At 41.5% G+C, this 26,504-nt stretch overlaps 2 protein-coding genes and 1 long non-coding RNA gene across 3 annotated transcripts; 2 read left to right on the forward strand and 1 right to left on the reverse strand.

Moving 5' to 3' along the window:
* Positions 1-1,218: 1,218 nt before the first annotated feature.
* Positions 1,219-1,873, forward strand: LOC134206651 (uncharacterized). Its single transcript, XR_009978304.1, has 3 exons — positions 1,219-1,434; positions 1,515-1,633; positions 1,688-1,873. It is a non-coding gene; the product is annotated as an uncharacterized LOC134206651 (long non-coding RNA).
* A 16,548-nt stretch (positions 1,874-18,421) lies between these two features.
* LOC134206203 (uncharacterized) lies at positions 18,422-19,018 on the forward strand. The gene has a single exon (XM_062681892.1). It carries the CDS (start codon positions 18,422-18,424, stop codon positions 19,016-19,018), a length of 597 nt encoding a protein of 198 aa, XP_062537876.1.
* A 3,655-nt stretch (positions 19,019-22,673) lies between these two features.
* Positions 22,674-24,196, reverse strand: LOC134206204 (uncharacterized). The gene is made up of 4 exons (XM_062681893.1): positions 24,193-24,196; positions 23,418-24,099; positions 23,156-23,357; positions 22,674-23,089 (listed from the first exon to the last, which is right to left on the reverse strand). Exons 1-4 carry the CDS (start codon positions 24,194-24,196, stop codon positions 22,856-22,858), a joined length of 1,122 nt encoding a protein of 373 aa, XP_062537877.1. The 3' UTR covers positions 22,674-22,855.
* Positions 24,197-26,504: the final 2,308 nt, after the last annotated feature.

The raw sequence follows: 26,504 nt of genomic DNA on the forward strand, positions 1-26,504 counted from the left end.
ACTTTTTAACATAATTAAAAAACCCTACGTAAAAAGGCTAGAAATGTATCTGAAACTAAATGAAAAACTGTCATTTTTATTTCAAGCTCCAACGGTGCGACCTATATGTTGTCCGCGCTTAAAAGGTTGTCACGCTGCACCTGGTGTAGCGGGTGAAGGAGTTGCTCCACTGGTGTTTTACATTTATAGTTATGTTTAAAAAAATCCCTAAAATTACCATCTTCTTATAGGTGCTACAAAGCAAAGTCATGCCTAAATTGGCTGGGTTCGGTCTTAGAAGTTTCCTGGTTGGAAATTTTCTCTATGTATTTCCCTGGGTATAAAAGTATCGAAAATGGTAGCTTGACACATCCAGTGGAACTAGTGGAACCCAGTTCTTTTTCTACAAGGGTGGATTTTAGTCGATTAAGACCTTTAGCGTTAATGAAACAATGAGTACACCCCACACGGACAGAAAACTGGTTACATTGAACCAAAAATTTTGATTGTTGTTTTTAAATCATCACATTTTATAGAAAGTATGACAAAGCTTATTGTTTCAATAAGGTTAGTTGAGATAATATCAATGACGAAGTATTATTATTTCTACAATACTTCTGAAACGAGCTTTTTGAAGAAAGCTTGAAAGAAATTGTTTATACATTTGAAAATAACCTCAGTATGATTTTGTAAACAAAAATTTAATTATAAAAATGATTAGGTGGATATGAAGTTAAACTTGCTGTTCATTGAATGCACCATGCCTACTTTGCGAATGCCGTATAATAAATGCCACGTACTTTTATGTCAAACCGCTGTTAGCTGACGAAGTATAAAATTGTTTTGGCGTTTACGTTTTGACAAGGCAAGTGAAATGAGCAAATACAAATTAAATACAAATTGTACGTTTACAAACCTTCATTCCACTCACTCGAACGAAATGAAATTTTAGCATGTTCAACCTTCAGCAAGTCGATTGAGTTGCTGAATTACTCACCCTGTCGAGAAGTAGCATTAATATAAATAAATGTTATAGTTATAACACGTGTATTGTAATTCTTTTTCCCAACTAGGACATTGCTGACTTGAAGCATTTCCTCTTTGTTCACTACAACAAATTTACAGGGATTCCAATATGTCGCTAAATAGCTTAACCAGCATTATCTAGGAATTATCCTGGTTAAAATATATAAATATGAACATTCAAATACTATGTTAATAATTCAAATTTGTGCGGTTTGTTTTAATTCATTTCTACAGATTTGATGTACATGAAGGTACCATCAGATGCCAAAACATTCTCGTTTCCAAAAAGAAATGGGTTTTTTTAAATGTTCAGCTTGTTTTAGTGTAAATAATCGGACTTGAAAAAACACCAGTTTTGTGAAATATGTATATTTGTTTAGAAATACTACCAGTGATTACAGGAGTGAGTTAACTTTGTTATTCATTTAGGTACGTATTATACACTTTTCTTAATACTTATTTAAAATACAGTTAATAATACAGTATCTATTTGGATTTAATTATTTCAGACATTTCCCGACCGGAAGATCTAAAGAAGCTGAATCCTTTAGCGGCTATGGCTGCACAAAATATCTGGACGATCTGGACAATCGCAGCAATGTCGCCTGATAGAAATATTTCCAATTGGGTAAGTGAATCGAATTAATTCCAAATTTCCAATACCAACACTATCTTGTTTCAGATCGACAGATTATTGATTCCCCTACTACCATCGAACTAAGGCGCTAGTTGAAATTTTATTGAAATGTATATTAATATTTCCAGAGTTTTATGCGAAAAAAAAAAAAACCTCAATCAAAAATACCAACAATAAATAAACAGAAAATATGTACAATAAAAAAATGAAATTCAGCAAAATATTTTGAAAAGAAGAGCCCTTTAATTTGAAAATAATTATTATTGAAAGAAAAATATTTCTCTTGTTAAAACAACAATATTATTTTTATCGGTCGAAGCTTTCGAAAAAAGCTTTTCAAAGTTCAGACTTTTTTGTTTGTTGGGGCGTAGAACCACTGCGTCCATTGAGTTGAACTTTTGTGGTAAGGTACACTGGGGGAAGTGGAAAAGGAAAAATCGATAGTGCATGTTTGAATTAGTGTAAAACCAGTTTAAATGATTTAAATGCGTTCAATCAAAATGGGCTATCAAAAACAGTCAATTTTGCACCAACTGTGCGGTAATTCATACCATTTTGGCCGCTTGAAATTTATGGAAATAGATTTTAAAATTAGGAGTTGTTTTTCCACTTTTCCTAGTGGGATGGGGTAAGTGGAAAACCCATGTTGCCTTGACCTTCAATAGTGATGAGTAGTTGCATATAACTAAAATCAATACGATAATTACTCTGAGTATCTTTTGTGGAATAATTTCATTACCTTAACGGAATAGATCCTCAAGGAATTCTCGTAATAGCTAGGGGAGGGCTGGTTTTGCCTTCTCGGACACTAAGTGTACGTAAAGTCTATATGTTCTCCCCAAAGATGAACATTTTAACGGAAAAATGGGACTTACAGGGTTATAAACTAATCAACTTAGTTTAACGAATTGAGATGATGTCTGTATGTGCGTATTTGTATGTATGTGTGTTCGCAAAGCACGTACAAAATTATCAGCTATTCTTAAGCACTTGTCCTTAACCGATTTGTTCGCAAAAAATTGCATTCAACGGCGAAACTTGTTAGGAATAAAAATTAATGTGAATTATACAATATATTTACCTATCAGTGCTATTTATATTTTTCTTATATATTTTTTTCATATGGAAAACATGTGAAAGGCATCAGTACCGATAGGTGGATTAATCAGGCATTTTCTCATTTATATGAGTCCAATCACCACTGGAATCACCATGATGACAAAAAAGGAACATATTAAGATTCACAGCTATCGAAATAAACCCTGGAAGGAAGAAAAAAATTGCGTAATTAGAACATTATCCACTTCCCCCGCAGTGTTTGATACCTGGGGTAAGTGTAAAATCTTTGAATTATTTGCTTTCTTGGTACAAACCACTACCAATTGTATGGGATTAGTTTAATTGTATTGTTATGGTCACCTGCGATATAAATTCACTTGAAAAAAGAACAATTGGTGCAAATAAGAATTAATTTTATGAATGCAAATATCAATTTTTCGCGAAATCTAAAATTACAGTTCAAGCGTTAACCGTGTTAGTGTATGTGTTATACAAATTTCAACATAATATTAGTGTGAGCATCAAAGTATAACATTGCATGATGCTCTGATGTGGTAAAAACTGTAAAGTATGTACAATTCCAATTTTTCGAGTCGATTTTTACACTTACCCCCTTTTTCCACTTCCCCCAGTGTACCTTATACCCCTGATTACTCTTAACTATGTATTCGCATCTTGTAGGTTGATCACCATTTGTCATGTAAACAACCTAAGACGCGTCTTTTCCCAGTCCGGTATAATTGAGTTAATAAAACCCACTACCTTTCCAGGATTTGCAGTCCAAATATCTCCTGGTTGCATAAAGCCACTATTTAGAAATTTAGATCTACAGATGTTCCGAGGTTTCACGTTCCATGTTACAGAAACGACAGATATCATTCTGAATCTGGCCAATATTTTTCAAGTGATATCTGCTCGGGCAGTGTCCGGTTATTAGGCCAGTGAAGGTGCAAAGAGCTCTCTTGCTGAGCTCCAAGAGCTTTTCGGTTACTTTAGCATTGGGAATTATAAATCTCTTTGATTGAGTACACTTTTCGGCAACCAACCAGTTGGTTATCAACCTTTGTGATTCCCAGGATTTCAATTCCATTTTTATAATACAGTATGATATACCGCAGTAAGGTTCTGGGCAAATAAACTGAGTGTTTGAACCTCGTTTTGCAAGCTCGTCTGCCTTTTCATTACCTTCAATGCCACAGTGTCCTAGAACCCAGTACAGATTTACGGAGTTCTCTTGGCACACTTTTCGCAATGAAAGAATGCAGTCCCAGACAAGTTTTGATGTACATTTAAAGCTACTCTATGCTTTGAGTGCCGCTTGACTATCTGTGAAGATACAAATATTTGCATATCTATACTTCTTCTCTACACAGATATTAGCACATTTCATTATAGCAAAAATCTCCGCTTGGAACACAGTTGGATAGTTTCCCATTGCCACTGAGATCGATATCCCAGGGCCGAAGATTCCTGCTCCCGTTTTTGTTCCTATTTTTGAGCCATCTTAGTAGAATTTTATGGAACCGTCCCGAACAGTGGGACCTCCGACTTCCCAGTCCATACGTGATGGCTCACGTATGTAATAAGGAATGTCATAGTTCTCCACAGGTTTCATCCAGTCTCCACTCATATTCATCACTGGCCCATATTGAAAATTTTGTGAGATACTCAAGTGGCCCACTAAATCGCCTGACTTGAATAACTTCAATCGTTTAAGTTTTGCATATTCTTTTCCGCTTCTAACTGCACGAATTCATACAATGGTAGCAGATTTAGAATTGCATCTAACGATTTTGAAGGAGTGCTACGCATCGCTCCCGTTATAGCAATGGACACTAACCTTTGCAGTTTTGTCAGCTTCTTCTGTGCAGTAGCCTCTTTTGTTTTTGGCCACCATACAAGAGCAGCATATGTCAGTTTTGGACTAATAATGGAAGTATAAATCCACTTTATCATTTTTGGTCTTAAGCCCCATTTTCTTCCAAATGTTTTAGCGCATATCCAGAAGGCACTAGTTGCCTTTCCGATTGCACACTCAATATGAGCATTCCAGTTCAGTTTAGAATCCAGAATGACTCCCAGGTATTTGACCTGTTCACTAAGCTGAATTTCTAATCCTCCAAGCTTTAGAGCTTTCAGATCAAGTTTCCTTTTCCTAGTGAATGGTACAATTACAATTTTTGACGGAATAATGCTAAGGCCTTCCCGAATACACCACGATTGGGTAACATTTAGAGCCCATTGCATTCTTTCAGAAATGATATTGTCGAATTTCCCCTCACTATGATGACAATATCGTCAGCAAAGCCTACAACCTCGAAACCTTTTTCTTCTAAGCTTCCTAGAAGATCGTCTTCAACTAAGGACCACATTAGTGGTGAGAGGACCCCTCCTTGAGGGCAACCTTTTGTTGCCCATACTGTAAGAGACGAACTTCCCAGCTCTGAAGAGATTTCTCTTTTTGCAAGCATGGTTGGAATCCATTTGATAATGTTCGTGTCGAAGTTTCTTTTCTTCATGGCACGATCCATTGACGAATAAGAAGCGTTATCGAAAGCTCCTTCAATGTCCAAGAAAGAACAAAGTGCTATTTCTTTTACCGAAAGCGCTTTTTCCACCTTAGATACCACTGTATGAAGTGCCGTAATTGTTGACTTACCGGACTGGTAAGCAAACTGGAACTTAGACAGTGGATGTTTAATCATGTAATTTGTTCTTCATATTGTTCCCAGTTCGTTTTTCTAGCGTTTCTAAATGAAGTTGATGATCATTTTCCCCAACTCCATTCAAAAACAATATGTCTATGATCTGACAATGATGTTTCCTTGGAGACATGCCAGTTTGCAATTCTTTCATAAATCGCACCGTTGCACAGTGTCAGATCTAAGACCTCTTGTCTAATTGCATTAGAAAATGTTGGATCATTTCCCCTATTGCAAATATCAATATTATTGGATGAGAGATATTCAAGTAAGCATTCACCTCTACTGTTGATATCCGTACTACCCCACACGGTATGATGCGCATTAGCATCACAGCCAATGATGAATGACTTGTTATTCTCTCTGCAGTATTGGATAAATGATTCGAGGAAGGGCCTCAGGATCATCACCCGGAAAATAGGCCGAAGCTACAGCAACCTCAGTTTTTCCATCGCAACCACGTCCCGTTTTAAAAAGCTTGTAATGGGGTAACATTTCAATGTTTTATCGACTAAAATAGCAGTTCTAGGCGAACTTTGTTTTTCGTCATAAAACAACTTACAGTTCTGTATGTCTATACCATGTATTTTCCCTTTATTAGACCATGGCTCTTGAATTAGTGCCACGCCAAATTCTTCCTTTTTGAAGCTCCTACTCATTACAGCAGAAGCTCCTTTTGCATGATGAAGGTTCACCTGCAGGAACTTTAAAAGTTCAGACTTTTCAAGCTTGTATATAAACAACAATATTGGATTGTTGAAACAATAATAAATCTTATTACCGCCAAAACAATGTGAAATTCTTTTTGAATTTATGTAAGTTATTATTGTTTTTAAAATAGTTTTTTCTGCGTGCATGAAAAAATACCCAAAAAATCAAAGAAAGTTCAGGTGGTATTTTGAAAGCTGTTAATAATCAGGTTAACCGGGAAATTAAAGAATACCAACCGTGTAAAAAAATATTGGGTGTTCAGAGTAATACTCGGTCTCTTGTACCGAAGAAATCGAAACAAGTGTCGAAGCTACATTGCATTGATATTCCTATTGGCTATTATGATATAGGGTCAAGAGAGCTAATGTTAGCCTAGGATGTAACGATGGCTCATCCCACAAATAAATTAATAATTCAGCGATAATACATCGTTTTTAGAGAGATTTTCAACAATTTTCAACTAGACAATTTTCTTTAGTATAGCAACACAATTAAGCAAAACTTTTTGGGACAATATTTGGAGCGCTCGTTGCCAAATTATAGCTTACGACTTTCATTAAAGGCAGCACATTATAGGCTCCCCCAGACCTATGCGATTTCATCGTTGGGTCGCTGCTGGCAATGTTCTATTTACGCTTCCATACCAACGTCGTCAAAATTACTGTCGCCAAGCGATAGAGTCGCGTCTTATAATTGCTTACCTTACGGTTTTTACAAACAATTTGCAAAGATGAAGTCCATTTCGCTCGAGACTTTTGATGGCTTAAATAAGAGAATAGGCACATCTATTGCTACCTTACTATCTTATTGTACCTTACATTGTGTACGAGAATAGAAAAAAATATTCTACCGAAAGCTTCAACACAGTATTCAAGATTTTTCATCTTAAGCTTGAGCTTGAGCTTGATTGACTGCTCGTAGTTGCTACTCCATTATGACCAGATCAGCTGTTCTTGCACAGGGAACCAACAGATGTTTGCTTGGGACTAACACACATCTTCAATGTACAAGTACTGGTGATCTCATTTGTTAGGTCATACTGGCGCCTGCCACGTCAGAATGCAAGTCAATGTAGGGAAGGGGGAGGAAATGATGATGCAATCACTCGCCCACTGCAAGCCGAATATACCTCTGCACTTGCCACGAGTTCATGCGGAATTTGTTGGAATTTTTGGGTTAGGTTGGAGAGGCAGAGGTCCGTCTTGGTTAACGAGCTGCCAATGTGATAGATAGGAGAAAGCAACTGATGGAATTTCTATTTCTAGCGATTTCCAGTTCTAGCGATTGCTAGAACATGAGAAATATAGAGAAAGATACATAGTAGGAGAATGGAACGGACCTGGGATTGAACCCACGACCTCCTGCGTATGAGGCAGAAGCAGTAGCCATATGACTACCAAGCCCGATTTTTATTCAAGATTTTTCATCTCAAACAGAAAAATAAACAAACATAAACAGATAATTTGTACTATTTGTACTACGAAAATCAACAAACGCTTTTATAAAGTGTTCATTAGCATCCATAGCATATGGCCAGCAATCATTGATAACCATGGTTCAGATGATGCCTCCTATATACTGTTTGTACGCAGCTGATAACCCAGACAATTGCTTCTGGCGACGCCCCTGCTGGAGCGCTAGCATGTGCAGAGGCTCATCCCATTGCGACAACGTTTTATATACCTACTAGTATACGCGCACATAGTAGCTTTTATAATTTGATAAGGCACAATAATTCAAGCATGACAGTTTGATGAAAAGACAATAAAACAACAATCTTGTTTAACCTCAGTATACTCCCCATTTGGCTGGCTATGGCCCGCAAGCAAAGAATGCAACATCGAAAAGAAAGTTAATTTACAATCGTATCATGGGTTGTTGTCTGTAATCTTTCAGATCCATTCCACTGGAAGCTCATTTGCTTACCAACCAATTGAAGATAGTGGCTGGTATACTACGCATGCGTAGGCACTCACGCTACCGTCGACGGAAAATTCCCCAGATGCAGGTTTTTTAAATAAGTGCGAAATATATATCTGCACTGCATTCAGTTCCTTGAACTTCTAAAACATCCTCGCTGGCTATCCAGCACACGTTATATTAGGGAACTGCCATTGTCAACCATCTTCACGCTAGCGGCATTGGCCTCTCCAACGCCAACCCCGGGTAGAAGCCGTGATATTGATAACAAAACATGATATAAACTTGTTTGAAATAAGAGTAAAAATAACAAGCGAAAATAACAAAAAATTGCGCCAAAATATCATAAAAATATCAGTTTTTGCTATTAACAAGAAAAAACTAATGGCTCAAGATATTAATAAGTTCTTGTTAATGGCAAAACCTGATATTTTTATGATATTTCGGTGCAATTTTTTGTTATTTTCGCTTGTTATTTTTACTCTTATTTCAATCAAGTTAATATCATGTTTTGTTATCAATATCACGTTTTACTGTTAATGAGCAATTTTCGTCTACCCGGAACGTGTCCAAAATCTACGCTTGCTTAGAACGAGTTGCCTCGCTGATGCGCCAACTTGACTTCCCACTAGATGCTAGATGCCCACGTATCTTCTTTTCAACGCTGCTTGCATACGGCGTTAAAAAGATACAAGTGTAAATCGGGAAAACGCGATAACACAGCGCCGCCGCATCAATGCACATCTGCGTTTTTTCAACGCCACGTGCACGCTGCGTTCAAATAACGCAAGTGTGCATCAGCGCGGCAACGCTGCGTTATCGCTTTTTACCGATGCACACCTGCGTCTTTTTGACCCGCGTGTACACAGCGTAGAAAAGACGCTACGTGGGCATCAGCCCTAACCCAGCAAGTCTCTTCATCACTGTCGAAGCGCGCTATCACATGCGCTGGCCTCGGATATTTCTCCGTATGATTGGCTGCATTTAGATTTATGACGAATTGTGCCGAACATGGACAGTTAGGGCCGATGTCCACGTAGCGGTTTTCTACGCTGCGTGCACGCCGCGTTCATGCAAGGTACCCAGCACCAAATGGAATAATGCACACGTAAACATGTGCACGACTCCACATGCTGGTGGGTACCTTGCGTTGACGCGGCGTGCACGCAGCTTGAAATAACGCTACGTGAGCATCGGCTCTTAATCGAACCGAACGTTGCTATCGATTTTTTTTAGGCAACTCACAGAATCCTCAGAGTACATCTGAGAATGGCCACACCCACCGTCCCTGCTGCTGCGTTCCATACGATTCTGAACTTCTTTGGTTTTTCGGGGTTTTCACTAAGCCGTGGATCAACTCCAGCCAATACCTCCTGCGTAACTTTATGGATGTTGGTATGCACTATTTGACGCTGGACATGCTCGAACATCGCAGGATCCGCTTGAAACGCTTCTGGCATCGAAGGAGACTGATAATTGAGTTTTCATATTCTTCAACATAAACATTCTAGCCTTCTGTTAGAATTGTAAATTGACGGAAAAGCTCGTTTCATGCATCCCAATAATCTTCCTCATCGCATTGGCAACCTGCTAACCAAGTCGAACCTCCGCCATAGAACCAAACCCCCTCAAACTCCAATGAGATTCTGCATGAACTCGTGGCAAGTGCAGAGGTGTTATCGGCTTGCCGTGAGAGAGTTACTGCTTCATAATTTTCTACCCGTCCTCGATCGACCGTAAGGACGTTGTCAGCGCCGTTATTGATATTATTATTATTTATTCAGGCTGAGGCCGAAGTGGCCTGTGCGGTATATAAGTGTCTTCTCCATTCGGCTCGGTCCATGGCTACACGTCGCCAATTACGCAGGCTACGGAGGGTCCGCAAGTCATCTTCCACCTGATCGATCCACCTTGCCCGCTGCGCACCTCCCCTTCTTGTGCCAGTCGGAACGTTGTCGAGAACCATTTTCACCGGGTTACTGTCCGACATTCTGGCTACGTGCCCGGTCCACCGCAATCGTCATATTTTCGCGGTGTGAACGATGGATGGTTCTCCAAGCAGCTCATGCAACTCGTGGTTCATTCGCCTCCTCCACGTACCGTCCGCCATCTGCACCCCACCATAGATGGTACGCAGCACTTTCCCTTCGAAAACTTGTCCTCCACGAGCCGTAGAGGACTACCGGTCTAATGAGCATTTTGTAGATTGTCAGTTTGGTACGGCGGCGAACTCTATTCGATCGGAGCGTCTTGCGGAGTCCAAAGTACGTACGATTTCCAGCCACTATGCGTCTCCAAATTTCTCTGCTGGTATCATTTTCGGCAATCACCAGTGAGCCCAAGTACACAAATTCTTCTACCACCTCGATTTCGTCACCACCGATGCAAACTCGTGGTGGGTGGCTCACATTGTCTTCTTTTGAACCTTTTCCTATCATGTACTTCGTCTTCGACGTGTTGATGACTAGTCCGATCCGCTTGGCTTCCCTCTTCAGTCTGATGTCGGCGAAGCCAAATAGCTGGACGGACTTATTGAAAATTGTGCCACTCGTGTTAATCCCTGCTCTTCGTATTACCCCTTCCAAAGCGATGTTGAATAGCAGACACGAAAGACCATCACCTTGCCGTAACCCTCTGCGGGTTTTGAAGGGACTCGAGAATGCCCCTGAAACTCGAACTATGCACATCACCATCACCATGATCCATCGTCGCTTTGATCAACCGTGTCAGTTTATCCGGAAATCCGTGTTCGTGCATTGGCTGCCATAGCTAGTCCCGATCGATTGTATCATATGCGGCTTTGAAGTCGATGAATGCTGCCGAACTCCCTTGCAGTTGGTGCTAGTCGACGGCATAAAATTTGGGAGAGTACCTTGAAGGCGGCGTTCAGCAATGTGATTGCGCGGTAGTTGCTACAATCCATGGGACACACGACACCTTTCATCTATCCTTCCAGTGCAGCGCTCTAGTCAGTGTCTCACCACCGTGTTTAAATAGCTCTCCTGGTAGTTGGTCAACCCCAGGGGCTTTGTTGTTCTTCAGCCGGCCAATCTCCTCCTGGATTTCCTGGAGATCCGGAGCCGGTAAAATTATGTCCTGCGCGCGTTCTCCCAGGTCTGCCACATCGCCATTCAGGTGCTCTTCGTAGTGCTGCAGCCACCTTTGGAACACCTCACGCTCGTTCGTGAGAAGGTTCCCGTTTATGTCCTTACACATATCAGGCTGTGTCACGTGGCCCTTACGTGAACTGTTCAACTTCTCATAGAACTTTCGTGTGTTATTAGCGCGGTACAGTTACTCCGTCTTTTCACGGTTTCAATCTTCCTGCTGGCGCTTTTTCCTCCGGAAAATCGAGTTTTGTTTCTTCCGCGCCTGTTTATATCGTACCTCGTTCGCCCTCGTGCGGTGTTGCAGCAATCTCGCCCATGCTGCATTCTTCTCTTCTCCTAACTGCTCTCATTCGCCGTCATACCAGTCGTTTCTCCGATCCGGGGGCATCGTGCCAAGTACAGCGGTTGCGGTGCTACCAATGGCGGATCGAATATCTCTCCAGACATCTTCAAGAGACGCTGCGCCAAGCTGCTTTTCCGTTGGGAGTGCCACTTCCAGCTGCTGCGCGTATTCTTGGGCTAGTCTACCGTCTTGTAGCCGCCCAATGTTAAGCCGGTGGTAGGTCATTTGGCATAAAGTCGTTTGGCATAACGCCGTTTGGCATAAGGCCGTTTGGCATAAAGGTCATTTGGCATAATGTCGTTTGGCATAACGGCCGTTTGGCATAATGGTCATTTGGCATAACAGTTGTGGAATCATCAATTTCGAATCTTATGCATAATATGTTCTATTATTTATAATGATTGTCACTTTACCATTATAAGAAAGATGTTTTAAATTGTTTTTTCGAATTAAAGTTCAGATTCTATCAAATCACTGGTTTAAGGTACTTTGGTTATAAAATCTGCCTATTTCACTTAAAATCTGTTTACCTCTGGGTCAGCAGCAAGATCGTCGTTGATTAAAACAAACTACAAAATGCGGAAAGTCAAAAAAACAAAATTGCCAAAAATAATTTTACACAAAAAAGGCAATAAAAAGCAAATGAAGTTATTTCTGCATGACATATATTCATCTTTTTAAAAGCATTCTTTGTCGTTCATAAGTCTAAAATGTATATGCTTCTTTTTTTTTTTTTTTTTCAAATAATGCATTTGTCAGGCATAACACAAGGGAGAATATGTGTGGTTCCTATTCTCACTGTATGCAATATCACAGATAACAGATATTGAAGCTAGAACAAATTTTATTGGAAATCCTGTGTAAACTTTTGAATTGATATACGTTGGCCCACTACTGCCATCTACTCAACTGATTGCGGCAGTACCTAAGGATGCAGCTGAATTACAACCGCCGAACGCAGCCAGTGCATTTGACAGCCGCAATCGGGCTGCGTTTTCAATAACAATGATCCTTGCGCCATCTCCAATCGATTGCCAAACACGGTCCCAATTTAAAAGACATTTGAATTAACGGTTGCGGATGTTTACACACGTATGGGATGCCAGCCTCAATATCTGTTATCTGTGGCAATATTCAGCTCTAGTAAAGGGAAGATATAGTTCCTTCTTTCAAAGGATACATTTTCTTGGCGAAGGCAAGGGAAGATTTTATTCATTTGTTCAATTAAGCCATTGGCTCGGTTTACGGTAAGTGAGGATATGATACCTTCTTTCAAAGGATGCATCTTCCCGACAGTTACATCAGAGAAGATATGGTTCCATTTTTCAAAGGATACATTTGCCCGGCAGATGGCGAAATACGATATGTTTTCTTCTTCCGAATCAGGCATTTGCTCGGTTTAATGCGAGGGTAGTTATGATCCCTTCTTTTAGAGGATGGCAGACGGTCCAGTAGAAGGCAAAAGATTTTTTTTATTTAAATTCTTTATTTAGGTGTTTTTTTAATTCTAGATTAAGTTCAACACCGATACGCAAAAGATGATATGGTTCCTTCTTTCAATTCAAGCGAGTAAATGGTTAGAGGCAAGGGAAGATGAGATTCCTTCATTCAGAGTATGCATTTGCTTGGCAAAAGGTAAAAGACGGCATAGTTCTTTTATTCAATTCAGGCGTTTGCTCGGTTTTAGGCAAAGAAAAGGCATTCGCCCGGCAGAAGTCAAGACAGGAACGCTTTTGCCCGGTATGAGACGAACAGAAGAGATAGCACCTCCTTCAAATGATCGCGTTTGCAAGGTATAACGAAACTATGCCTGTTCCTTGCCATGGAAGGAACAAGCATATTTGACGAACAGAAGAGATTTTCTCTTTCTCTGATCTTGTAGTCATGCCCTTCTTGTAACAGTAAGTTATTGCCGGAAAATTTCAGAAGCAACATTTTCTACCACTTTATTCTGTTTAAATACATGTTCGCAAGCAGTCTCAAGCCCAGTCGACGTGGGCTGAAATTTCCTCCAACTCCCTGCATTGAGCATGGGAACGTGCTTCGAAATTCTCACCTCAACTTTAACAATCTTCAAAGGTAGCACATGATATGTAATGGGAGTTTTTGGAGCGAGAACTATTTTTTCTATACTGTTTTTAAACAGTTCAAGATTAATTAAACGAATCGCGAGTTCAACACGGTGAACCTTGTAAAAGGATCGAAAAAAATGTAAGGAACAACGATAAAAATTCTAATAAAAATTGTGTAATTTACTCAATTGGAGTTGTCCTGCTATTGAATCAGTCATAAAACAAGTAATAATCATTCACATGAGTTAAAAATAAATGTCTATTGTTTAAATTTTTTCACTGAGATAAACTGTAAATTTGAAATCAGGACTACTGGAGGTACTTGCTCATTCGGGGTAGTGTCCCACTCGGGGTGATGGCATTCGGGGTAGGCACTCATTCGCGGTAATAACGTTCGGGATAGTGGTCTTTGGGGTAATGGCATTATGGGTAATGGATATATAAGTAGTGTCATAGAGTCGTAATGGTTCCTTCTTTAAATTCAGGAATTTGCTTGGTTTAAGACACGGGAAGATATTTCCCTTCATTCAAAAGGTGCATTTGCCAGGCAGACGGCAAGAGACGATATGATTTCTTCCTTTGATTCAGGTATTTGCTCGGCTTAAGGAAAAGGAAATAATGATCCCTTCTTTTAAAGGATGTATTTGCCTAGCAGAAGCCAGAGAGGATGACTCATTCTTTCAATTCAAGCATTTGGTTCGCTTGGTTCAATGCAAGAGGAGATATGATCCTTTCTTAGAAACCGTTTGCTCATAAAAGAGAGAAATGGGCAAGTTTTCTGGCTTGCCTTTACATGAAAAAACCCAATGTCCATTTCATTTAATGCTGATCTATATTGCTGGTAGGTGCGTCATCATTTCAAATAGTCACGTTTTGATAGAAAGCTTCTTTATTCTTAATTTGTCACGCCGTTCCAAATTATCCTATAATGCCCATATAAAGGAAACCACGTAACTGAATGGTTCAACAAATCTTACTTATCCATTACACAGCTCAAATAATATTTATGCCAAATGACCTTATGCCAAACGACCATTATGCCAAACGGCCGTTATGCCAAACGGCCATTATGTCAAACGACTTTATGCCAAACGACATTATGCCAAACGGCATTATGCCAAATGACTTTATGCCAAACGGGGTACAATCGTTAAGCCGCGGCGTCCGACTTCGACGCGTGTTGTACACCGTCGAGAGTTTTGAGCGCAGGCATACTGCAACGAGATAGTGGTCGTATTCAATATTCGCACTGCGGTAAGTGCGGACGTTTGTGATGTCGGAGAAGAATTTACCGTCGATTAGAACGTGGTCGATTTGGTTTTCCGTTTCTTGGTTAGGTGACCTCCATGTGGCCTTGTGGATATTTTTGCGGGGAAAGAAGGTGCCTCGGGCTACCATTCCGCGGGAGGCTACATCGTTGGCCGTTGTCATTCGTACGGTGTGCAGACTATCCGGTCCGATGACCGGTTTATACATTTCCTCCCTTCCTACCTGTGCGTTCATGTCACCGATTGACGTCCCGCAGTGGGCGTCCATCGTATGTCTGCTCCAGCTGTGCGTAGAACGCTTCTTTCTCGTCGTCGGGTCTCCCTTCGTGTGGGCAGTGCACGTTGATGATGCTATAGTTGAAAAAACGGCCTTTAATCCTCAGCTTGCACATCCTTGCGTTGATTGCCTGCCACCCAATCACACGATGGAGCATCTTACCCAGCACTATGAAGCCGGTTCCCAGCTCGTTGGTGGTGCCACAGCTTTGGTAGAAGGTAGCCGCTCGATGCCCGCTTTTCCAGACTTTCTGTCCTGTCCAGCAAATCTCCTGCAGCGCCACGACGTCGAAGTTGCGGGGATGTAATTCATCGTAGATCATCCTGTCGCAACCTGCGAAACCTAGCGACTTACAGTTCCATGTTCCAAGCTTCCAATCGTGATCCTTTATTCGTCGCCTAGGTCTTTGCCGATTGTATCGAGTCGCATTAACTCTTATATTATTCGTAATTATTGGTTTTCCACCTCCTGTCTCGTCGGAGGGCCGTCGTGTCAGGGCTGTTTAGCGTCCCACCTAACACCAGGACTTGGGCTTGTGCGCTTTGAGCGGCACACGGTCGCTTTGATGGGGCCTACTTGCGGATACATGCAGCTTTTTATAGGAATTTAACAGGGCCCACTGTCAAACCCCACCACATCCTAGGCAAGCCCCATAACTCGCAGATGGCCTGGGGAGGGATCGTCAAGCCCTTGGACATAGTCCCTGCTGCCCGCAATTGATCTTAGTTATCATTGAGCCGCAGAAACTTGCACAGTGAAAAAGATGGACCAATCCTGGTTAGTCGTTCTGTTGATTCATTGTACTGGTCAATTACGGAGTAGCAACCATAGATATGTACAGACAGACTTTCCCTTCGATGGGACTCGAACCCATGACTCTACATACATTTTCCAAATCAATATCTTCCACATAACGTACATATTCACATATGAGTTTTCATAACATTGTAAATTAACGTCCAAGTCGGGTAGTTTAATCCCCGGAAATAGGCAATTAACTTTGATTGAACTTAACCTGAGTTGCGTGCTCTTGCCTACGCAATGCGGTCGGGTCTGAGCTTGACGACCGACTGGCAAATAGCTTACACAACCTTACTTGATCAGTACAGTTTCTGATGAAAAATGTGTACAGCCGCCAGTCATTCTAAATACTCCTCTAATCTGGACGTGTACTATACACATGTGGAAGTTTTGGCTTAAGAAATGGATTGCGAGTGATTTGACTATGCATCCAATTTGGGAATCTCGAGCTCGTTCAGTAGCCGCTAGGTTGCGAAGGCCGACGGAGGTCCTTCGTAGCTTAGTTGGTTAAAGCACCAGTTTAGCTTACTGTAGGGTCATGGGTTCGAGTCCCATCGAAGGGAAAGTGGTTACCTCCAATACATTTTCCAAATCAATATATTCCACATAACGTACATATTCACATATGAGTTTTCATAACATTGTCAATTTAGGATTATTCACGAGACGAGCCAGCCTTGGGCTGAAAGTGTCACTAATAAAGAGAAAAAAAATAGGATTAGGAGAAGAAAATTAGTTCGACACTAATTGCAACAAGAGACCGAAAAATCCTCTGCATCTCCGTGAGTGCTACGGAAAATGAATAGTTGGTTAGATGAGAACGTATGTAATCTAGAGAAAGTAGCCTTAATTAGCGACTAAAAATTATTAGGTTGTATGAGATTATGTCACAGTAATTTACTCAGTCGTACAAATTAGAACTAAGCATTTCAATAATCGCGCGACTATTTTGCGTCCGATAGAAGACACTAGCAAACGCACACTCAAAACACGATCGATCGCGCTTTGATTTACTTTCCGACCGCACAAAACAGAACTAAACTCACCTGTCATAAGACGAGTTTATACAATCCCACTGAATTCACCACTTAAGTGGTGGAATTCAATGGGATTGTATAAACTCGTCTTATGACAGGTGAAAACATTCCATTAAAAAGCTCAACATAATTTTCTTATCAGAACTAAACTCTCGGATCACGCGAAAGTGCTGCGTCCGATACGAAACACGTTTAAGGCCCAAATTACCGTAATCCAGTCATTGACAAGAAAACCAGCCACGTGCTTATACCACCCCCAGGAAAAAATCCGCCCACCGAGGAGAAAATGCATTCCCCAGCTGAATCGGGGAAGCATTCTCGTGTTAAAACTACATCAACACATAGTGGTGACTTCAATACATCCGTGGGATGCTTCATTTGGATGAATTTCGTAATATTATTTGAAAAAACTGCATTTTGCAGAAAATATTGCAAAGTTGAAAAAATATTTTTCCAGGAGGGGAAACCGTTGATTTACTCTCACGCTCTCTTATACTTTGCAGATACTCGAAAATCATCGTTCAGTGTTGCGTGTTGATTTGTTCTATATATTATGCTTGTTTTCTCGAATATTCACGTAAACATCAAGCAATAATCTATGAAAATGTTGCTTTTCATGCTATATATTGACACTAAATATTGGATGTGAGCTAGAACTGTGAAAACGCAAGCATTCATAAGCAACGCAGGTTATTTATATTTTCATAATTCAAGTGTTGATAATGTAGTGCTGCTAAAACGGCATCACTTTTCATGTACACAGAGAGAAGACCGATCATATGGTCATGTAAACAATCCATTGAATCTTGACGAACATTTGAGAAGGTAGTCAACTGCATCATAATTTTACATTCATGTAAAATGCATGTAGAAAATTGTGTAATTAGGAGAAGGATGCACATCAAATCAATCTCAGATGCATTTTTGAGGTTGTTTATGCATATCGCCATAATCTATGCGCTGTACAGGTATTGAAAAGGACGTTAATATTTTGTGGAAATATATAGAGTTTGATACCTTATGAAATGTTTGCGTACTTTGTTCAAAATCAGATCTGAGCGAATGAGTAGGCTCTCCGCAAAAAAAAAGAAGCGAACAGCAAGAAAAAGAAGTCGATTTGCTGTATGACATTTGAACCATAATCTTCACCTCAACACCACTCTTATTCCCGCGGACCCCCCCGGCTGCCTGCTGAACCACCCCTTCTCAGCAGGAGAGTTGGCCCACGCGCTCGCCAAGTGCAAAGGGAACTCATCCGGGCCGGATGAGTTGGGGTATCCCATGATCAAACGGCTCTCTCCGGCCGCGAAGGCCCTTTTTCTGAACCTCGTCAACAACATTTGGGAAAACCGCACTTTTCCTGACGAGTGGAGGAAAAGCTATGTCATCCCCATCCCGAAGAGTAGTGTTAACAGCCGCGACGCTTCCAAATTTAGGCCAATTTCCCTGACCTCGTGCGCGTCCAAAACTGTCGAAAGGATGGTCAATCGGCGGCTTAGGGAAAAACTGGAAGCGGACGGAAGGTTAGGCCATCGTCAACACGCTTTCCGCCCAGGATATGGCACCAGCACCTATTTTGCCAACCTGGGTAGTGTGCTCCAAGAGGCGTACGAGGAAGGCAAGCATGTTGACCTAGTGTCACTTGACATCGCCAAAGCTTTCAGCCGGACCTGGACCCCTTTGGTCCTCAGAAAGCTACAAGACTGGGGGATCACTGGCAACATGCTTGCATTCATCAAAAACTTCCTCTCTCGACGAACCTTCCAGGTGCTCATCGGGGGCACTGCATCCAACGAGTATCCCGAAGAAACCGGCGTCCCCCAAGGGTCGGTCCTAGCGGTAACATTATTCCTTATCGCTATGGACGGGGTTTTCAACTCTCTGCCTGCAAATGTCTACGTATTTGTATACGCAGACGACATCCTGTTGGTTGTCGTTGGAAGTACACCGGAAGAACCAGAATTAGACGCCCAGCGGCAGTTATCACCATTCTTCGGTGGGCTTCTTCCGTCGGTTTTGTACTCAACGCCGGTAAATGTGTCCGGGGACACGTGTGCAGCAGGCGGCACCAGCTAGCGGGGCCTTCCATTAAACTCGGCTCGGAGGCCATCCCCAACCGGAAGATCGTCCGTGTTCTTGGTGTTGACATCGACCGGAAGCTTTCCTTTTACCGCATTTCCGAGCGGTTAAGGAAGCCTGCAAACCCGCGTTAACCTCATCAAAACCCTCTCCAAAAGCACCGCACCAACAACAGGAGCACGAGGAAGCTTAACGTCGGGCAAGCCATCATTGACAGCCGCCTGCTCTATGGCCTAGAGCTTACATGCCCTGCCTACAGAAGCCTAATCAACATCCTATCGCCTGTTTTTAACAGCTACGTCCGGACAGCTTCTGGTTTACTCCCGTCCACCCCTGCTGAAGCTTCATGTGTTGACGCTGGCATCCTCCCTTTCCGGCACCGTATCTTAATGGCCATCTGCCGCAAAGCCGCCTCTTTCGCTGCCTCTACCTCAGGTGATGTCAGGATCCCTCTCCTCGATGAGGCTGACCGGATCCTGAGAAGTGTAGCCGGTACCAGTCTCCCCCCAGTGGCGCGGGTTCACTGGCACGGAGCGAAGGGCTGGCTGACGCCCTCAGTAAAAATCGACCGCACCATCGCCTCGCGGTTCAAAAGGAGACAACACTGAGGAACTCCGACGGTCCGTTTCAGAACTGCTCGCAACACGTTTCCGGAACAGCGAAATCCGGTACACTGATGGCTCTGTATCCAGCCGAGGAGTCGGCTTCGGAGTCTACGGACCCAATCTGGCCAGGTCTGAGAGCCTGCCACGCCAGTGCAACATCTTTTCCGCTGAAGCAGCCGCTGTCTTTGTTGCGGCCACCACCCCAGCAAATAAACCAATCGTGGTCCTCACCGATTCTGCAAGCGTGGTTTCTGCTCTCCAAAGCGAGACTCCCAAGCACCCCTGGATCCAGGGAATACTATCTGGAATGATACCAGGCACCACCTTTGCCTGGATCCCTGGCCATTGCGGTATCAGGGGAAACAACGAAGCTGACGCCCTGGCTTGTGTCGGACATGAAGGCCTGTTATACACCCGTTCCGTCCCGCTGGCCGACGTTAAGAAATGGACGAAGAGCGTCGTCGGCCAGGACTGGGCTCGGATATGGAACAGCAACAGGTGGCTCTTCATCAGGAAAATCAAGGGAACCACCGACTCCTGGAATGAACCAGCCACCCAGAAAGAACAGCAGGTCATCTCTAGACTCCGAACTGGCCACACAAGGGTTTCTCACAATTTTGGCGGGGGCCCTTTCCGGTCCACTTGTGAACTATGCGACACGGAAAACAGCGTAGAGCACTTCATCTGTCGGTGCCCCAAATATGACTACCCCCGAAACCTCTACGGAATACCAGGTAGCATTCGGGACGCACTGGCGGATGACGAAGCTGCAATGGCCGCCATCTTTTGCTTCCTGAAGGATGCCCGTTTATTCCACGAAGTTTAGCATCCCGACAGCTCACAACATGAAGCCTCGGGAATGAGGCCTTTTACATCAGGCGAACGGGCATCTCCTAAATATAAGACCCACCCCCAGCGAACATTGTTCCGTTTCGGCTGGGGGCTTGACCTCCCCTATCTGTAACCGTACCTCGCCAAACCAACAGACATGCCATGCCAATTCGCATTCGATTTTTTTTCCACTCCTTTATTGAAGGACATCGATAAAAAGTCTTCGAGCATTTTTTCAGGCTCCCTCCGAATTTTTCGGATTCTGAATATCGTCACACTCAACAAGTGGCGTTCTGATCCTTTCATCGAAGAAAGGTCGAAAAATAAAAGGATCTCTGTCAAATTGGCAAATATTGGCGAGGACTTAACGGATAAGGCCTCAACTGCAACTTCAACCCTTCAGGGGCAAAATTACCACCGGAGAACAGCGCATCAGTAACATCACAGCAGAACATCCCAACACGGACCTACAGGAACCAGGGGAATGCATATTTAAGGAAGGCAAAGTAGGAAGTCAACCCCCACAGGACTGACCAGGACCAAAATGACCCTATCCACGTCGATCACCCGTATTTAACTCGGATTGTGTACCATCGTCTTAAGTGTCTCTGTTTTATTTTATTTGTTTTCATCTGTGCATACGTTTTTATCATTTCACTTTAACGCAAAATTTTAAAATGTTAGGATTAAATAGTTTAATAACAAATGGCGATGCCCTTGGCTGGCACGCAGGGCGGCCCCTCCGGTCGACCCTTTCTTATATTCTGCACTGCTAAAGCACCATCGGCGGGACCCAAGGTTGGCCCGCAAAGGGAACTCCTCCAGTTCCCTTTCATCCCTGTGTTGAACTTAATCCTAGAATTAAAAAAACACATTAATAAAGCACAAAAAAAAAAAAAAAACTTAATCACGCACTGATTGATTTACTTTCCGACCCCCGACCCTAACCGAGAACGGCAAAAGTAGCTAGGCTAATGTATGGTAGGGTATTTTTATGCATAGGGTTTTATAAACATGATTTTTTATTGAATGAAAAAGTCCATCACGGATATGCGTAGGACATACCCTATCAAATCTATCTACCTACTGCTCAATACCGTATGTTTGACTATTATTGTATGCATTTGTGTGTGTCAATTGAAAATGCAAGCAAGTGATCAGGAGGTAAGGTCACTAATTTTCCTGCGCAATAAAAAATAAATAAAACAATTTATATGAAAACATCTTGCAAAGAGAGAAGGGTTGGTTGTAAAACTTATAAAAATCACTTTTGTAAATAATGTCCGTCCTACTATAAACCTATGAATGATGTCGAAAGAACATTTGACTCGATTCGTAATTTGCTTGCAAGTGCTAGTTTTATTTATGCAATTATGTAACATGATCCTGAAAATTAAATAAACTTGTTTAATAATAAACTATGGTAGCAATGATCTGTTTCTGTTCTTTATTTGATAACTCCTATATTCAATTCATCCTGTAAAAAAAGATTTAAAACAAAATAGACTTGTCAATAAAAGCTTTAAAGTGGCTTCGAATGCCAATTAAGCTTGTTTTTTTTTAATTGTTAGGAAAAATGACACGTTATGGGAGCGCAGAATGAAAAACGGAAAAGCTCCCTATTGTTATTGAATATTCCAATAAAAAAGTAAAATAAATATCCATAACTGAGGTGCCAAAATTAGAAGTGTGCTCCGCCGCAGCCGCAGCCAAAAGTCATGCGTTTAGAACACTTCTTAAGGGTAATAGTAATGGAAATGGTGAAATTTTTTGAAAATTATTAGAAATGTCCCTAAATATGCAGAGGAATTACCTTCTACTAGGAAATCAAATACGAATTTAATAGCATTTTGCGATTGATATCAGAATAAAACATCCTTTTAATTCAGAAGACTATTCATAAAATTTTCCAGGCGAATTTCATAAGATTTTGACCTGCGCATACCTATGGCAATCCACTCAATATTATGGCAGCAACTCCGATGCGTCTAAGCACTAAATCAAATAGGGAAAATGTTCCGTTTTCCATCCCACTGAGCTGATATTTATCTCATCGCGAAACAAAGAAAGACAGCACCAATTTCGCCGCTTCCTTTTGCTAACATGCATACTTACTGCTGAAAAAAATCACCAAAAATCAGTAAAATTCCGTTTCATTACGTGATTTTTCATGAGATGAACATAGGAGCTATAAAATGAAATCCAGGAGCGGTAACCCTATTAATCGTCTAAATTCATAAAGCTTAGTGCGCTGTCATGGTAACGCGTCAAGCGATGCGGAGCGCGTCCAAGCGTTCGTTAAGCAGAATATCAGCAAGAGGAATTCTTTTGTCTTGAACGCGTTCCCGTACGCACACGCGTCAGTATGTCATCGGCATTAGGTCAATCTAACAACACCTCAATCAGACATGTTGAAAAGAAACATCAGCATGAAGTAAGCAGTATTCATGAATTCAACAAACTGCTCCGTCGAAATTTTATACAATCCCAGACAGTTCATAGACAACCCGTTGATTGTGTTCATTCTCGTGATTAGCAGTGACGATCGCATCCGGACATGCTGCGAGTGACAAGTTCGGCTGTACCGTAACCGGGCACACAATTCAAACAGAACACCGCCAATATAATTTGCCTGCAGGATGAGCAAAACTGGTTAGAATGTTCCTACTAAAATAATTACCTCTGAAACTGAACTTACCTCGTCCTGGAGCGAATCCACCAAATGGCACCAAAGAAAGTACTCCATTATCAACACCGAGCAAGTTGCCAGAAAGGCTGCTGCCAAGAAATTCATTCCGAGATGTTTGGCTACGTACAGCATGGTTCCAACGCTACAGACTGCAAAGTAATGCACCAGGAAAAATGATTTGCCAGTCAAATCCTTCAATGTTCGCAGGTGGCTTTAGAAAATAACAAGAATTTGAGGACATGAAATCTTCGAAAGTTTCTAGAAACGGTACCTCCAATACTGCAACTGTTGATTCAAAGCAGTTCGCACCTCGTGATTCAAATTTTCAAAGTACTTTTCGACTGTTTGATTCGGTTGATGCAACATTTGCCTATAGCGATGTCCCAAAATCCTCAGGTTCGTCCGCATACCCATAAGCAATGTACCGATGCAAGCCATACTGCTGAAGTATCTAGGAAGAATACCCAATGCCATCAATTTAACGAAGCAAAAGTACAAAACATGTGTTGCATTCGGTCCAAGCATGGTCATGAAAGGAGGCATCCGAAGAAGGCTATCCGTTGTAGAATTCGGAACCGATAGGAAAACCACATTGACGATTATCAGAATAAATATGACGTGCAGCAAGGTCTTAACAGACTGGTTGAACCTATTGTGCTCCAGTTGATCGTAGTGTTTGTCACACGAGTTGACTCGATTACTGGTGATGAAGTTTCTTATGTTGGCTATCTGTTCCCTAAAAAGCACCAACGACAGCACTTTCAAGCCCGCGAAGAAAAAGCTCGCACTCATCAAGCCTTCCAGAACGATCTTCAGTACGTTTTCCTCGTGTGTAACCAAGGAATACACAAGTTTCAAGACGAAAACGATTTGCTGATAAGCAAACAAACTGGTAAGCAAGTAGCGTATCTGGCGGTCTCCAGCCCATTGTGATGATGGTCCGGTTCGAACACCTGTTGTTTAAATAAGTCGAAAAGGAAATTAATTAAAAATCGAATTAAATCATCTAACGCTGTCAGGGAACATCCACATCAAGGCCCCCTCACCCATTGTAGCATTTTGTCACAAATTCATATACCCCTTACGTATCATTTCAACAAAAAAACACTATCGAACTCGAAATTCAATTCACATTTTTAATGCAAATAGATAACAATTATAACAACAATATGTAGTTCATGATTGATGACTTGTGAGGGAAGTCCGATTTTTACTTTTTTTTTGGAAAAAAAGTTTAATTTTGATAAATAAGTTTTGTTTGTTTGTTTAGTTTGCCATTTTAAGGTGTTTTTATGAGATATTGCAAAAAAAGATTCGGCTGCCGATGGGACTTGAACGCACACTATTCCATTAAGTACACGGACGTATTACCAATTATACAAGAGCTGCCCTTGCGAGAAGTTGTTCCATAACCAGCTAATAACGATGGGATATCAGTCAATTCCCCGTATCCATCGAATCTGCTTTGGTAACATTTCACACCTCCTCTCTACCCAACTATATGTATCAGCCGATTTTTATTTTTCACAATATCTCAGAAAAACACCTTAAAATGACAAACTTATGTGTATCAAAATAAAACATTAAATTAATGATTTCGTGTGTGTTACTTCTACGTGAAGTTAAACGATTTACAATGATATGGAAATGCTAATATCATCTTCCAAACTTGGACGTACATGTTCCAGTGGAGATATATCAGCTTCCACACTGATATTCTTCCCTCCCCCTTCATACGGGAGCTTGGCAGAAAGAAGGTCGTGTGATATGTGCCATCACAAATATTGCCCTCCGCTCGCTTTCAAATCGACTTCTATAAAAACATTCTTCATGCCTGCCGTATCCTAACGGAACTATCAATTCTATACTTTCGCCTCTAATGCTATCATGAACATGTACGTCCAAGTTTGGAAGATGATATTAGCATTTCCATATCAAAATAAAACATGTTTTCCAAAAAAAGCAATATGTATGTAAATATGACTCTTCCTAGCGTTCAATTTCAATCGGTTTCGCTAAACCACACTATCTCCTTTCGTGCATCCAGAGAGATCTTGGCTCACTACTTTTTCTGGAATAGTCAAGTCTTCGAAGTCATCAATCTCAAATTATTCCATTCAATACTCCGGCGTGATAGCAAGCACTTCTTCAGCTCGTTTGCAAACAATCCTTTTTTCACAGTTGTTGCCGACCTTTACATGTCACGTATATTTGGCAATGTGCTCTCATTGCCGGTCCCCATCAGTAAGGCCACTTAATTTGTTAAAGGAGAGTTCAAACTCTTTGATATGATACAGGTTTTAACAACTTCACTGAGGTCTTTTACGGCAGCCGTTCCTTTCATTCTGTGATTTGAAGATGATCTTCAATTTCCCTTGTTAAGACAGCTAGATGTGCAAGAGAGTAGAATTTCACGTAACGTACTTTTCAAATCTTCTAGGAGAACTTTTACACTTTACCATGTTCCACGAAAAACTAATGCTACTGAAGAATGCTTTTTCCTTAGAGTGGGATTGAGTAACGTGCCTTCAGCGTGTGTTTATAGAGTCACACCTCAGCGTGTCAATCGGCGAGCAGCAAGCCATGACTCTGTCTTTCTTCTGGTCAGATCTCCGCGGCGTGCATTTCTTTCCGACAAATTAGGCTTTGGTTCGATTTGCGAATTAAAATCAAATTAAACTTAAAAGTGACAGTTCGGAAATTATGAATTCCCGTGGTCATAAGACTAGCTTTTGCTACCCAGCAGGACCATCAAAACATTTATCAAAATGATTCAGTATCTGTCAAAAGTAATCTTGCTCTGAGGGCAGGGTTACTTGAAAATGATTGAACAGTGCATATGCACAGCCCATGTTTCGGAATGGACAAATTGATATGAAATTTGCGGAAAAGAATCCACGTGTCTTGCAGGGACTCGAACCCTTAACCTCAGGCGTGATAACCCCTACACAACAAAACCACTTAAAGGTCACGTTTGCGGAAAAGCCATCAGAATCCGATTATCAACCTCAGTTAGCTTTTTTTTTGCAAATTGAATATCTTCCGGATGCTTGATTTGTCCAATTTTCACATGTGTTTTACTGTTGTATATCCACAGTTAGTCCTTGGAGTCCCTCCAAGACACATGGATTCTTTTCCGCAAATTTCATATCAATGTATCCATTTCGAAACATGTGCTGTGCATATGCACAGCCAAGACACTTAACAAAAAAAAATGATTTTCGTACGGCCGAGTTGCCGAATAATATGCAATAAAGTGTTATTTTTATTTTTTTTAAATTTTATTTCGCGAATCGGATCAGAGCCTTAGAGTTACAGTTAAGTACACATTTTGGCGATCCTGCCAGTATATTTTTTG

Source organism: Armigeres subalbatus, chromosome 1 (assembly GCF_024139115.2).
Source record: "Armigeres subalbatus isolate Guangzhou_Male chromosome 1, GZ_Asu_2, whole genome shotgun sequence".
NCBI lineage: Eukaryota > Metazoa > Arthropoda > Insecta > Diptera > Culicidae > Armigeres > Armigeres subalbatus.

What these genes read in the sequence shown, in the direction of transcription:
- LOC134206204 (XM_062681893.1), bottom strand. An exon ending in CAACAGTTGCAGTATTGGAG is followed by an intron (nt 23,358 to 23,417) that starts GTACCGTTTCTA and finishes TATTTTCTAAAG; the next exon opens with CCACCTGCGAACATTGAAGG. An exon ending in TGGATTCGCTCCAGGACGAG is followed by an intron (nt 23,090 to 23,155) that starts GTAAGTTCAGTT and finishes CTCATCCTGCAG; the next exon opens with GCAAATTATATTGGCGGTGT.
- LOC134206203 (XM_062681892.1), top strand. Translation starts at nt 18,422, where the DNA reads ATGGTCAATCGGCGGCTTAGGGAAAAACTGGAAGCGGACGGAAGGTTA.